We start from the raw sequence: 15,854 nt of genomic DNA, 5'->3' as shown, positions 1-15,854 counted from the left end.
CTTGTAGCGTGTTCGATCCGGTGGAAAATAGACAGCGCAGATAAATAGCTTTCGACCAGACAATTGGACGGACACCCAAACCTGTTCGAGAATGTTCCAAGAAGTTTCGTGGATTATGTTCGCATTTAACCGGCGATGGACAGCAATGAGCACATCTCCACCGGTCCTTTTCTGGCTGTTGATAGGGTTGCGGTCGCAGCGAAAGCCCTCATACTCAGAGCCGAATAAGTGCGATCTGTAAGCGTAATGAAGTCGTAGTATCCTTCTGAGAAAGCCAGCAGATAGTCGTCGATGTTCAAATTCATACCACAAGTGTTCTGATAATAAAGCTGGCGAGTTGGCTCTGCAAACATTAGGCGGCCTGGATTCGATCGGCGACGGACATGTCGAAACGGGGGCATTATCATGCATACTCAAACACGAATCGGAATCTAAATTTTCGTCGTCAGATGATGAAAGGCAGATACTTAACTTGTGCGAGAGCCGGCTGACTCTCGCTTAACATTATAACAGCGTTTGAGTGGGCCAATTTGCTATTGGCGAAATCTATTTGGTCGTACTGGATCAAACTCGAACTCTCGAACAAAAACTCCGGTGGGCCATGTAGAAGCTCGTAAAGCAGTCTCCCTTAACTCTTTTGGTACCTCCACCCGGAAAGAAACAAAGTTCAAAGTTCAAAGTTCAAGATCAGCATCTTTTTTCACCAGTCTAACAACATTTGGCGTTTCGCTGATACCGAGGCATTCCTGTGACATAGCGACAATATCATTAGCAGTATGGCTCGGATCTAGCCGACCCAAATAAAGGCAAAATTGTTGCCGTTTATCAGCAACGGTTTTTATTTTGCACTGAACTGATCTCGTGCTAGACTTATTAATGGACACTAATTTTGTGGAAATCGGGTCAGCCATCTCTGAGAAAAGTGAGTGAGTTTATGTAGTCTACGGAAAAAGTTCCTTTTCATAGCTGGATTTCACATTTTTAAACATAACAGGCAAAGTAATAGTCCGATTGCAAAACAAATCAATAGGGTCTTATGAAGCAACCAGACCTTCCATTAGACACTGATTTTATGAAAATCGGTCCAGCCATCTCTGACAAACATGAGTGAGATTAAACAGTCTTCAGAACACGTTTCTTTTCATAACTTTTGAACCACAAGTTCAATCTCCATAAAATTCAAAAGTTAAAGATATTTCAGGAAGCCCGTTCAATTTGAAACCAACCATTCGAATCGGTTGTGTATTTTTCGAGATAATGATGTTTCATGATTTTTACATTTTGATACACAACCTCTAAACTAAAAATCCGATTACCATAAAAATTGAATAGGGTCAACAACCCCTTTCATTTGCAATTAATTTTATGTAAATCGGTCCAGCCATCTCTGAGAAAAGTGAGTGAGAATAAAAATCTGCCCATACACACACACACACACACATACAGAAAATGCTCAGCTCTTCGAGCTGAGTCGAGTGATATATGCCATTCGGCCCTTTGGAGCACTTTTATACTTTCGGTTTTGCAAGTGATTGCTATACCTTTCTAGGAGAAAGGCAAAAATCATTTGTGCAAAATTTCAGCTCAATCGGACATGAACAATGTAAGTGTCAACAGATATTTGTTGCCATTTGTTGTCAAGTTCTTCAGAACAACTTTAGAAAAATATAATTTCAAACACGATTGTTACGCTGTACGTTGTTCTCATTAGACAAGTTATTACTTTACACAAGAAATAACATTATCAATTGCCACAAAAGATACTGGTCGCAGTGGGGCTCAGACAAAAAAAACATGGCCTATTCTATTATAAAAGAGTTGAAAATAATATTTCCTAGGGTATTAAATTATCGTATTATCGTTTATCTCAAAAATTTGATTGTTTGGTCAAAACTTCCCGTTTGATGAATAAATGTATAACGAACCTAATCTATCAATATGATTATTTTTTTACGTGGTTATACATTAATAATGATTGCCACTCTACTGGTATCTGATTATGTGGAGCATAATTGCTGTTTATTTTTTACCACTCATGTGTAAAGTTATCCTCAATAATCTGCAATAGTTTATAGAATTTCCTAATAATTTGGATCAAGATAAAACTCGAACCATTCACCGAAACTGAAAGTGATAGCTTCCGCACTGTTTAGTGATATGCAAATTGATATCATCGACGGATTCAATTAATCTTCCATCAAACTGCAATCGCACGTTGCTGTGCTTAGTGTAGCAATAAGCTAGCGCAAATCCATCATCTCTCGCCGTGAAAACCTTCCTACCGGTAGTTAACATATTAGCGAAATTAGTTAACATACAGGAACCATGAGGAAACTCAACCCTAAGTGGATGGTTGATTCGAGTGTAGATATTCGCGGGTGCCCTCCACCCACCGAATCCGAGAAGCCCGGAGCGATTTTACTTTGCGTGCATTCATTCGAGAATCACCCACCCGCGCCTTCCTAGTTACGTTTTATTTTTTTCCAATTTTCATTTCTCATGCACAGCCCAACTACCCCGATTGAGTGGTTATTGTGATTTCCTTTCTACCTTTCCTTCGCTACAATAGTGCATGTCAAAGCTGGACCACCACCGACTTAGTAGAAGCAGCACAAAAGGGTTGCACACACACACATTCTCTGTGTGCGTGGCGTGGCGAAGCGGAGTGCACTTTTCCTTTCGTTGGAAGAGTAGCGCAGATAATTGCTTATCATCGTCTCAGCACTGCGACGGGGCGTTATTAATTACATTAATTGACCATATTGTTTTATTGTTTGGGTGCATGTTACAATAAGTTGTGTGCGCGAGTATCATGAACCCTGCCGCGGAGGAGCCGATGCCAGCTATCGGTAATAACTCACGGCGGTAATTGTAGGGCGTTCGAAAGTATTTTAATTGGCCGCTAGTGAACAGCACAGACCAGACACAGTGGAAATTGCTAGTTTGGAAGGATTCGTTCAATTCCGGTGAGGCTTAGTGGCTACCGTTTTAGGTTACAGGAAGAAGCTACGTAATGAAAGGTTTTAGTATCATAGTATGAGACCGATTATGAGTCGTTGACTTTTTTTATCGACTAGTGATTATCTTTGTCGATCAAAACATTTACATGACCTGCAATATTGTTATGTCATTAACACGGATTTCGAACGTCAAACTCATTACGGACGTTGATTGCATGATTCCATCAAGCAGCTTGATGATATCAACTGCGGTCTGTCAGTTACAAAATGACTTCACCGGTGATTAAACCCTTTTTGTTCTCCGCCACTGCGCACCATTGACCGAGTTTCATTTAATACCTTAAAGTTAAAGTATCAAGTTTAGCGGTTTGATTAAAGAAAATTCCTCAGCTAATAAGAAATGCCAGGTGGAATCAGCTTGGCAGGTCGATGGCTTGCAAAGTTGAGCGTGCACGTGTTATTTGGCTTAGATCGATTTTGTCGATCCAACTTAATCTGGTTAACAATAAGTAGCACGATTCGATTCACGAGCGAGTTTTGATCGCAAAAACAGGAAAAACCGTCATGCAAGTTTCATGTTTCATGAAACATTAACCGTGTGTACAATACAGTATTGAAGTAGTATGAATGTTCCGAAATCATAACAGATGGAAAATATTCAAGTAGATCTTACCTGATGTCAGGCGCCGCCTCCACCAACAGCCGCACACAGTCGAGGCACCCGCGAGCGGCCGCGTAGTGAAGCGCCAAGGCTCCACCCGCCGGCCGTTCCATCGGGTTCATCATCTGTGCATGGGACGAGTCCAGATGCGACAGGTATCTGGACTCGTTATACCCGGAGCACCCCACTGTCACGCTGGAAGGAGAAGAGAAAAGTTGTACGATTAGTTTGTTTCGCTAGTATTGAAAACTGTTGTTTCGCTCTCATCTACAACCTATATTGTATTGGGTCAAAAAATAGGAATTAAAAAAAAAAAGTTCAATGACATTTAGTTAATTTTATGTGGAATTATTCATTTGTGATTATTTTTCTGAAACCGGTAACTTAAAACTGACTTGTGTTGAACCATTCATGTTGTGCACATTCACATGAACATTTCAATTTCAACATTTTTAAAATTACGGGTCGAGATTCTTATTTGTGCATTTTGATATTTATCCCACCATTTCGTAAACATCATGACTACCTGCCGCCAAACTCTGACGCAAATGAGTTTCAAGCACGATGTTTTCAGATGGAACTGAGCAGAGTTTGAGTCTCGATTTGGAAAATGTCGGCTTAAGAAACCAAGCGTTAGTAAAGAGGATCAATTTTGATGGTTCCGAAAGCAGAGCGTATTTTTCCACGACCTTCGGACAAAAACAGGTATGGGTCATTCCATACGAAGTGTACATGCTACTTGGACACGACCATCACGGATTTTGTTCAAAGTTGTGAGAACTATTCATCTACTGTCACTTTGGAAAAATCCCAAATTTGGTGTCGATTGGAATACCCCCCGCTCTGTGAGACCCCCCCTGTTTATTGCAAAGTCACGCATTTTTTGCTCAAAATCTCTTTTTTCTTTTTCTTACAATTCACGTAAGAGGTGAAGAAAAAAAAAATAGACGTAAGATGTCTGAAAAAAAAAAAACTGATAGATTATTTTTGAAGAAAATAAACCAAGGAATCCAGAAAAAATATAAGTTTTGACCGGAAGTGTTGCCAGATAAATTATTTTTGCATTTGAAAACTAAATTTACATTTTTCGGCAAATGCAGCCATTTTTATTTTGATTTCGATAATTTCATCGTGTTCCTTGGAAAATTTCACATAAGAAACAACTATCATCCCGAGGTAATATGAGCCAATATCGAGATATAACATTTTTACGAAAAAAGTTGTAAACTTCGTAAATATTTTTTTTTACAATCTATAGACGGAAAATAGTGATAGGTGAATTTTGAAGAAAATAAACCAAGGAATTCAGAAAAAATATTGTTTTTGCCCGGAAGTGTTGCCAGGTAGAATATTATTGTATTTTAAAATTAAATTTGCATTTTTCGGCCAATGCAGCTGAAGTAATTAACGTTGAAAATTTTTGAAATGGTTGGACAGTGCATACTAGCAGTACATCCGTACTAGTTGGCATAAAATAGACCCAAGTGTGGTCCAAAGTAGAATGACCAGCAACATCTATCCCAACCTTCACGTGGCGTGGTACCGACAGGGATACGAGCAACCAAGGGAAGATCGGTGAACCAGTGGGAACTTGGTCATATGCTGACAGGGAAGGAGGAGTTGTCCTCCTCGGAGAGCAGCTTACCTAAGCATCTGTTCTCCTGGTTAGAGGCGACTCAAACAGGCGACTTATCCGGAGCGGACGGCTGAACAATGAAATGCGGTGTCTCGCCAACTACATCACAGTGGTCGAAAGCCGGAAAAAACCTCGATTTTTCATGTCAATATTTTTGATGTTTTGAATTTTTCCGAAAATTCTCAAAGTGTAAATGACCTTTTCCCAAAGTTTCATGACAATCGGTTGAGATATCAATTTTTAATCGCACTTTGAATGTTGCTATATCAGGCAATTTCGATGACTTTTATGTTTGAAATCACAATTTTTATCTCAACTTCAAACACCTGAAACTTCCTCAGTTTTGATCCGGTTTTGATTCAACAAGTTTTATTTTGAAGAATTTGTGTACTTTTTGGTTGATTTTCAAGATTTGCCAAAAACACAACCAATTTCTCAATAGAGGTAAAACATATTGCAGGGAAGCTAAAAAATTATGTATTTCTAATTTCATTTCTGCCGTACAATCTTGTGAAACAGTTCGGAACGATCGGTTGTAAAATATTCAATTTCGTATATTTAAACAACATGATTGTCTGGGAAGTATACATGAAGTTTTTTCCAGTAGTTTCAAGCATTTTTATATAAACTTGTAAACCGCTTTCAGTACTGCAAGATGTATAAAGAGAGAATAAGTTGAATTGATGAGAATAAAACATATCGTCTTTTATATTTTCAATGACGTTGAAAAAAATTATCATACCATCTCATAATTTTCCTTAAAAGACCTCTAACTTGCCGCAGAAAGATTTTGAATTGGTCAAACGGCTTAAAAGCTAAAAAATTTTCAAAATAAAATGAATTGAATTATGATGATTCTTGCACCACCCTAATTCAGAAAGGCGTACTCTAAGAACCAAACAAAAAAATGCGATTCTAAAATTTTTCGATGAAGAACAAGTGTGGGAACCACCCTAGTATTCTTCTTATTCTTCTCGTCGCTTTTATTTCGCTCTTCTCATCGCTCTTAAGTTCCGACTGCTCGACTTAATTAAGAGGTCGAATAAAACAAAGTTAAATTTTACAGTAAATTGAACAAATTAGAGCAATGAGATGAATATAGGTGTTGAGATGAATACAAGAGCAGTTCTCCTATCAAAGTTTTAAGTAAGATTGAAGCAAAAGCAAAAACCTGATCATGAGAATGGTCTCACGGCACTTTAGGTGCATAAATTGCTATTTTCGATATTTTCTGACATCAGAAATGAGTTCACCACTGCAAAATTGTAATAATATGTAATTTACAATCATATAAAAAAGACTTTTAGGTTTTTTCCGACTTATGTATAGAGACATGCCACTGTGCGGTAGCCGCGTCGCGAGACTAGGTATCGCAGCTTTAGTAAGGCAGATTGCTGAAATAAATATACTACGACCAATCCAGAGATTGACAAGAATTGGAACAACCGGTGTAGATCTAGGCAAACGAAAAAGGGCAACGATTGGAAACTTGGCATTTAGAATGTTAGGACTCTGCTCGAACCGGCACACGTGGGCATCTTGGCCAGAGAACTACGGAAGGCGAAAGTGGAGGTAGCAGCCATACAAGAGGTTCACTCTTACTCAGTCTCCTTAACCCGTTAATGACCGTCTATGCGTATTGTGAATCAAGGGCAGATTCTTCAATTACAGCCTTTTAAACGCGTAGGCGCCGGCAATCGATAAAATCGACAACGAAAAGGAGAAGTTCTATGAGCTCCTTGAGGAAACGTATGGAGAGTACCCATGATACGACATAAAGATATATGAACGCACTAGTCGGAGGAGAGGAGTTCTTTCGTCTGGTTATTGGTAGGAGAAGCCTTCACTCTACCATTAACGACAACGGCTTGAGGGTAGTGAAACTCGCCGCGGCCAGAGGAATCGCTATCAGTAGTACCCATTTTGCAAGATTCGCGCCCGGTTGTCCAACGTATTTAAATCGAGATGCAAATGCATCTGGACATCCAGAGTTTATCAGTGGAAGGAGTTGCTGCAGAGTATACTCGAAAAGTTGATAGACGGATCAGTGAACCAACTGGAGTGGACTTGAATGAGCAGTGGAAGCACATCCAAGGTGCGGTTAGCGAAACAGCGCAAGAAGTGATAGGCACGAAATTGGGAACCACGCTTAGTGGATGGTTCGATGCTGAGTGTCTAGGGGTGACATAAGAGAAGAGCAAGGCCTACGTAAACACGTTAGTAGCAGCTAATCGTGTGACGTATCAGCTGCGGGAGAAATACCGGAAGGCAAGAACTGCCGATAAAAGGCTCCACCGCCGTAATGAACGTCCTCGCGGAGGCGGAAAATTGCTTTACCAGGCACGATATGAGGAGCTTCTATAGAACGATTAAAGGAATCAAGAGCCGGACCGTGCCAGTACCTGACATGTGTAATGACAGAAAAGGGAAAATGATTACCGATAAATCGCAGGTGGCTAGGAGTTGAAGGGGTTTTAAACGGCAAGGAAGGTAGGAGAGTCGTCGAGGGGAACAGGATAGCAATTGGGGAGAACGGACAAGCTGTGGACCCACTAACATTGGACGAGGTGAAGAATGCTTGCAAAGAGCAGAAGATCCACAAAGCTGCTGTGAAGGACGGCTTACAGGCCAAACTTTGCAAAGTGGGAGCGAGCGGCCAGATTATTCTAAGAGTATGGTCTGAGGAACAACTGCCTACGGACTGGTTGGCAGCACTTTTATGCTCTATCTACAAGAAGGGACAAAGACACGACTGTAGTAATTATCGAGGCATAACCCTCCTCAATTCCGTATATAAAATTCTCTCCCGTATCCTGTTCCAGCGACTGAGGCCGTTGCAGGAAGCCTTTGTTGGAAAATACCAATGCGGTTTTCGAGCCAGACGATCTACAATGGACCAGATGTTCACTCCGAGACAGATCCTCGACAAGTTTCGAGAACACAACTTGCAAACACACCATTTGTTTATAGACTTTAAGGCGGCGTACGATACAGTGAAACGCAACTAGCTGTGGCAAATATTGCTTGAACATGGTTTTCCAACTCAAACTGTTACGTGTGACGCTTGACGGTTTGACATCAAGCGTCAGGAAACGCGTTTGTGACGTTAGATGCTCTGAAGCAAGGTGACGGGCTCTCGAACTTGCTTTTTAACATAGCTTTAGAAGGCGCAATACGAAGGGCAGATATGCAGAGGAGCGGCAAAAACTCAATACAACACATGGTGGCGAGCCAGCCTGTGGCTTTAAGCCACCTTAATAAAGTAAAAAAAAAATAAAAAAAAACAATACAACACATCACAAGGTCTCACATGCTTCTGGGTTTCGAGGATGGCATTGATTTATTTGGGTGTTAACCGTAGAGCTGTCGAAAAGGCCTTTACGGCTCTCAGAAGGAAAGCTGACTCATTATTAACACTGCCAAAACGAAGTACCATGGAACGGGGTGAAATTGATCAATTTTTATAACAATTTCCAATTAACTAGCTTCATGTACATTTCTCCCGAAAAATTATAATTTTAAAACAAGTACTGGTATGTGCTCCAGTAAACCTCTAGGGCTATTGGTGAAATTTCTATCGTCTACTTCATGAAATAAATTCGATAATTCTATAAGGTACTATTAGGTAAATTGGGGTGAAATTGATCACCATTCAAATCCATACATTCTTTTGGTAATGTGCTTTTTTTAATATGCTAAAGATAAATGATGATTTCTGTACTGAAAAATATCATTTACAGTTAGTTTGGAAACGAAAATAACGATATTTCAGGTTAAAATTTGTTTATTTTGGTTCACGAGCTGCTTGTTGCTAAATTTGCTCTTATTTAATCGTCGTTAGACCGATTTCAATTCGGTTTGTTGCAAAAGCTCAAAAACTAGCTCTGAAATTAAAATCTTTGTGGTTTCCTGCGAATTCATCAGTATTTCTTTAATGGTATGGAATTATCATTGTTGAAAATAACATTTTTTGAGCTTTTGTCAAACTTTACTCACTTCTCCAAATATAACGTAATTAACCAAAAATAAGATTACTTTGAGTAAATTCAATACTTTTATTTGTTATTTGGAAACTAGTTTTAACAAATTGGATAGAGTTTTGACTGAGTTAAAAGAATTTTTGGAAAATATGAAAAATTGCACCGGGCATGCAAGGGTTAACTTTGACAGGTATGTAAACCATGCAAAAGTTGCGTTTAAGGACACGTTAACATTGCCTAGTGTTGTAAGAGCAATATCTTTTGATTAGTATTTTTTATCACGAATTTTTAGGTGATCAATTTCACCCCACTGATCAATTTCATCCCATTCCACGGTACATAGTGGCTGGCAGAGAGCGTGGGAGTTCTACGGGTGTGCTGCGGTGGAGATGGATGGGGACACTTTCGAAGTGGTCAGCGAAATTGTTTATCTTGGTACTCTCGGGACATGTGTCAAAGAGGTGGAAAGACGGATTGCGGCAGCGATTTGGGCTCATTATGAATTGCGTTGTCAACTTAGGTCCCGTGGCCTACAGATCCGTACGAAATTTGCGCCCTACAGGACTATGATCCTTACGGTGGCGCTCTAGGGACATGAATCGTGAAGATAATATTTAGCAGAGAACTGGATAGAGGCCGACGACTTCGAGGCAGACCTCGCATGCGCTTGATGTGTGCTGTCGACGAGAATGCCAGAGTAGCGGGTGTAAGGGAAGACTGGAGAGGAGCAGCCCAAGACCGAGTTTTGTGGAGGCGTATTCTGGATTCGGCATAGGATCTCAACGATCTGTCATCTTAGAAGTAAAGTAAAAAGTATTTTTGAAATACGCCCTTTTCAAATGTTTCTATTTCGGAAAAGAATAAAATATCTTCTGGTTTCACATAGAAGAGTAACTCGTGTATTTTGTTACATACAAAAATTACTAGAAAAAGAAATAGTTTTCTTGTTACTTTGAAGTAATAACGACGAATTCTCCCTTTGGTAATAAATTCGTTACCTTAAAAGCAATAAAATTTCATTCAAGTAACAACATATACTTTGCACATGTTACGAGAGTATAATACGTTACCATCACACGTCAAATAATCATTTGTTCCTTTAAAAGCAATAACGAAAATTCAATTGTCGCATATTTTGCACATGTTATTAGTTTCTTCAATCTTCAATTCATCTGATATGCATGTATTGGTTTGTTCGTTGTACGCAGAGCTGTCAGGTATCTTTTTTCCGTCATACAGTATGCAAAGGTTTATGATTTTGAAAACTTCATATGAGACAGAAATGAACCTGATCGTTGCATCAATACAAATGAGTGACGTTTAGCTAACACACACATTGTGGCTCTTGGTTTTCTATTCAACTGCAGAAAAAACATACAAATGTGTAGCCGTCATATATTTTCTTACTTTTTGGTTATTAAATTTTGTGACTAATGCGCGATCAAAAGACAAAAAAAAAGTAATAAAATGTTGCTCAAAAGTGACAAATTTTTCTCTGTTTGTTTTGGGAGTGGATATCTGGAATCTGCGGAGTTAAAAGCAATAAGAAAAACCGATTCACTATCAAGATAAGGTTATTCTGAAAATTTTATAACTCCAGAATCTTTTTGTGGCCTCCCATGAAGGACTTAGAGACGGAACTTGATGAGTGAAAGAGGATGGTCATAAAAGTAAATTTGAATGCTGTAACTGGAAAATTTGTAAAACCAAACTGTGGAAAAACCGTGGCGACCTGTGCCGTAACAAATAAACATTAATTAAAAAAAAACGTGGCGTTACTAAAGCTCTACCAAAAAGATTTAAGCACGATAACAGGACGTAGCCGATAAACGCGAGGATGTGCAAGTTGAGAATGAAGGGCGTGTTCTTCAACTGCAGTATCGTCAACGTGCACTACCCTACATGAAGAAAGACCCGACAAGGTACTCTCTCAATTACTTTGCCGTCGACTATCACCATTTACGAGGCACTTCCCACCAGAGTTTACTTTGCAGAAATGTGGCGAATACAACGTGCCTACATATCTCCTGTTCATCGACTGGAAATCGGTATAGGATACAATTGATCGCGATCAGATATGGCAGGTTATGTACGATAACGGATTTCCGGACAAACACACGTGAGTGCTCCACGCGGTTCGGGTATTGGGAACACTTTCGAGTATCTTGGAAAACCGAAGATGTTTGAAGCAAGGAGAAATTCATCGGCGCATTATGGCAGAAAACCGCGCATACTTTGACCTCCGGAGAACGCTCTCATCGAATAGAAAGCGCCGCCGCACCACTGATCAGACCGGTAGTCCTCTAGGGCTTTGAGATGTGGACTGAGAAATGCTTTTGGTAAAAAAAATAAAAATTATTAGAATATTAAAGAGAGAAACAGTAACCTAAATCAATGAGTGTCATGTAGCAAAACGGGATCAAAGAAACAGTGGTTTGAGGCACTCAAGTCACTCACTCGAAATACGGGTTGCGTTGTTGTAGAAATACGATTGCGGGAGAATATCGAAAATATAGAATAGGATCGAACATCGTAAAAGAGGAGTTGTTTTCCTGCTATCTTTAGGGATACCGCTCACCGTGCAACGCACGTGCTAATTAATTAAACCATATCTAGTCAATGGTCAATTAGAGGACAACCTTAGAATTGTTGTTTATCGCATGACATAAACAGTAGAGTGCCAAGGGAAATCGACTTTACGAATTTCGTTAGCGATAGGTCTCAAAAGTTCCGTCTCTTCGAGAAAAATTCCCATGCAAAATTCAAGCTCAATCGCGCAGCATGCAACTTTCTCAGCACCAAGTATAGACCCAAAATTTCATTTTCACAGACAGACAGACAATCGATGCAACATTCCATTGCATAGTCTTAAATAGCAGCTTTCCCGGCATTCCTTCGCCAGAATAGAGTGCTGATACTAGCCACCTTGTGTCCCATTAGAGAAACAACGACGTACGCATGGCAGCGAAATAACTTTATGGGCAACGACAAAAAAGTAGCGATAAAGATTTGGTAACTAACCCTTTTTGGCAAGTAACTTCACTAAGACCAAAAAGGTCAGATAACAGGATTCAATAAATTCAAATACAATTACAAATACAAATACAAACTATAGGTGACAGGGAAGAAACCGAGAAATCAAAAGCTATAGAAGAACAGGGAAGAAAATCGGAAAAGAAATTGTTTCTCTCTCTTCTACATTTCTCTCTTTTACATAAAATAAATCTAGCAGCAAACTTGATTCCGGATAATCGCACCCTGGAAATTGTCTAAAAGAATAACTTGACCTTTGCAATCGGACTTGCGGAAGTCGCAGTAAAAGTTTAACTTTTTTATCGATGAAAAAGAGCTTGAAATTTTCGATTTCCGAACATCATCTTGAGTACCTGCCAGCTTGAGGCTTTCCTTTAGCAAACAGAAGTTTCCAACCTGGTTTTTCAAAATGATGTCTGCGGATAATTTTAGGCCTCTGTGTATCATTTGGAAATACCCATATATACCTATACTCTATAGTAGAATACACTTCAGAAACGAAGAAAACAATATCAAATGCCTCAAAAAGCAATGTATATCGCGTAAGCAACCATTCAAATAATTATTTTTTGCATTACCTGTCTTAACCTACGTATCAGCAAAATAGATGATTGCTGATTCCACTAGCTATATTTTTTTATGAAGATTTGAGGGTTTGATTTACTGAAAAGATTGTTTCTTACAAACTTTTCCATGTGAAAGAGCATCATAATATCATAATACAATAAGTCGTTCAATGTTGGTTAGGTAATTAATAATTCTCAAAATCATGAAAATAGTACTAAAATCGAAAAATATTAATACAATTCCACCCACAAAAAAAACAATGTTTAAAATCGTAATTAAGTCAAGGCTACACTTTGCCCTTTCACGAGCAACATGGATCGAACCCAGTCCATACATTGAAAGCCTTAAAAAACAAGCGTTACCACTCCATCATGGCCCGCAAAGCGCCTGCCGGGTAGGCAACTTACCGTTTGCTTCTACACCTTCGACACATTTGTACTATCATTTTATCACTTTCCACCTGTTTCGGAGCGAACGGCGTTATGGGTTTGACCGGGTTGAGCTTTTTCACTGCGTTCATGTTTTTGCAGAAAACGTGCTGCTCGATTTCCCGCAGTTCACTGAGCGACTCGTGTTCGATGCTGCTGCTGCTGGTCGGACCGGAAAAGTTGGGCGTCTCCATCGTTTTCGGCGCACTCTCCTGCTGTTCGGTTTTGCATCCTGCGGCGGTGACTTTGGCTTCTTCTTTAGCGATTTTTTCTTTGAAATTTTCATTCCGACGGTGGCTGAAGTAACCCCAGTGACGCGATTTCTGCTGTTCGTGCTGAACCGCAACCACCATCAGCCGTGTAATGTGATTTTTCGATGTCACGTTTGACCCATTGGTGATCGCCGGTTTAATTTCGAATCGACGAGGTACAATTTTGGGTGGCAGCACCTCGTAGTTTTTCTGGCGCATTTCGACTGACAACATTATGCGGATTCTTTTTACTCGTTTGGAATACTTAAGATTCTCTTTAAGGTGTTTTTTCACCTGTTTGGTTTCTATTTTGTGCAGGCGATTTAAAATCTTTTTATCTCTAGCATCACTCCAACGCTTCGGGCTGTTGAATGTAGGTTGACTTAGTAAGGTTTGGTTGTGCTTGGATCTACGCCACGGGACCAGATCAAAGTTTGGACTGGAATCACCGCTCCATGGGTAATTGTTAGTTTCGGAATCGGAATACCGGAGAATCCAGTCGCCATTTAACACGTCCTTCGATTTTGGAATAATATCCAAAGTTCTCACTGCAGGGAATTTGATTCGATCATTTCTAGCGCTGATGGCGTCATAATTGCGATCGAAATCTGTTACTAGCTTCCGCTGGTCATTTAAACTGTGAAATTTGCTTTTCCGTAACGTTGACAGAATGGAACCGTCACGCATGAAGGATTCGTTGGTCGGTTGCTGGTTGAAGCAATTGTGGAATAAATTCTTTACGAACTGAATATGATTTTGCATTTTTGTCCTATGGCCATATCAAAGCATCCAGAATCTTCAACATTTTGAGCGGTAGCAAAAGTGCGTTGTTCATAGAATTCTTGTTCACTTGCACCGGTAACATTGTCTCATCACACGGAACACTGCACAAGGTTGAGATGTTGAATTTCTCCCACTTTTTTCTCACTGGCGTTGGTGTACCCGGAAAATTTCCCTCCCCGATCCGATGTGTTTAATTATTTGAACCAACCACTCATAACCAATTATCATGCCCTCACGATACCATAACGAGTTGAGTTGCCCTAATCGATAGGCTCCTCCAAATGAGTGGCGGGGGCACTGATTTGATTTCCGCACACACGCGACTATCAACCACGAAAGGTACCGAATTTGAACACTACGCTATACGCAACGCCACCGCGAGGACCTAGGGACTTGAGCTGTGTCTATGGCGAGAAAGTAAACAACGTACTAACAGCGAATGAAAATTTTTTGAGCGCGAAGCCCGTACAGCAAAATACAAGCACGGGCGTTACGCTGCGAATAGCACGGCTGGCTGTACAGCAGCGCCGCGCCAATCGTCGTCGTCGTCGTGGTCGTCGTCGTTGTTGTCCGGACGCATAACAGGCAAAACACCGGCGACTATGCATGCCTGCCATGTCAATGCGGGGCTGCTCACCATAGAGCCTCCACAAACGCATCGCATGGTAGCTAGAATGTAAAAGCCATGCGCCGCTCGCCATTGCTTTGCGGAGTAGGCTGTACCTACACTTTTGCCGAACGTCTGCTGGATGGTTGCGTGACAGAATGATGTTTGCATCGAACACACAGTAACGGCAGCGTGATGGGCCGCGAATTCATCAGCTAAGCAGCTGGAAAAGGCGAGGGTGGTTTTATGTGTTGGTATTCGCGATGGAACACAAGTGGATCACTCAAAAGAGTGGGATATGTTTTCTCATCAGAATTTGATAAGTTAAATTGCTGATGTTTTGTTAACATATGAATAACAAGACTATAAGTAAAGCGTTTTATATTTACACATGCACATACAAAGGTATGGGTCAATCCATTTCAAGTGTGCAAAAAATTGATGAGGGTGTCAACGACCTTCTCAGACTTAGTTCAAATTTTGGGGAATTGTTCACATAAGCTCATTTAGAGAAAATTCCATCTTAAGGGGTTGATTGTACCACTCCGTGGAACCCCTTCCTTTTTTCATCAAAAACTCTTAGTTTTTCAAAATCATGATAACAAAATACAATAATAAATTCCAATAGCAAATTGCATTGATATTGCAAATAAATGGACGTGACTCAATCTGCTTTGAGAAATTTGATTCACTTTGAGAATTTACGCATAATTTGAAACAGATTTGGAGTTCTGAGTTCTATATAATCCGAAGCCACAAGAGCATATTCTCTTGTCGTAAAACTTCAGCTGGCGGACCTGCTGTTTTCGTCAGAGAAGGTCTGGACTAGAAAGTTTAATCTAATTTTACGGATAACGGACATTGGCATCAAATTGAAAAAAACTAAATCTTCTCACGCGAAAGTTGAATTTTGTACAATCATTGTGTCTTCCCGATTCGCTCAAATGT

The 15,854-nt window shown here is 40.1% G+C and overlaps 1 protein-coding gene across 4 annotated transcripts in view; it reads right to left on the bottom strand.

Annotated features, from left to right (window-relative positions):
- The window catches only part of LOC129719188 (putative uncharacterized protein DDB_G0279653), a 257,470-nt gene that overhangs the window by 146,646 nt on the left and 94,970 nt on the right, over positions 1-15,854 (bottom strand). For 2 of the 4 annotated variants that reach the window (XM_055670688.1, XM_055670697.1), the window contains exons 1-2: positions 13,245-14,736; positions 3,634-3,816 (exon numbers count right to left, since the gene is read on the bottom strand). In XM_055670688.1, coding sequence (XP_055526663.1) covers positions 3,634-3,816; positions 13,245-14,278 — 1,217 coding nt within the window. In that variant the 5' untranslated portion in view covers positions 14,279-14,736. Of the gene's footprint in view, positions 1-3,633; positions 3,817-13,244; positions 14,737-15,854 lie in introns of those variants that run through there. The other 2 variants (XM_055670727.1, XM_055670717.1) reach the window with 1 other exon arrangement.

Source organism: Wyeomyia smithii, chromosome 1 (assembly GCF_029784165.1).
Source record: "Wyeomyia smithii strain HCP4-BCI-WySm-NY-G18 chromosome 1, ASM2978416v1, whole genome shotgun sequence".
NCBI classification, from domain to species: Eukaryota; Metazoa; Arthropoda; class Insecta; order Diptera; family Culicidae; genus Wyeomyia; species Wyeomyia smithii.
This window is presented reverse-complemented; position numbering and strand designations above follow the sequence as displayed.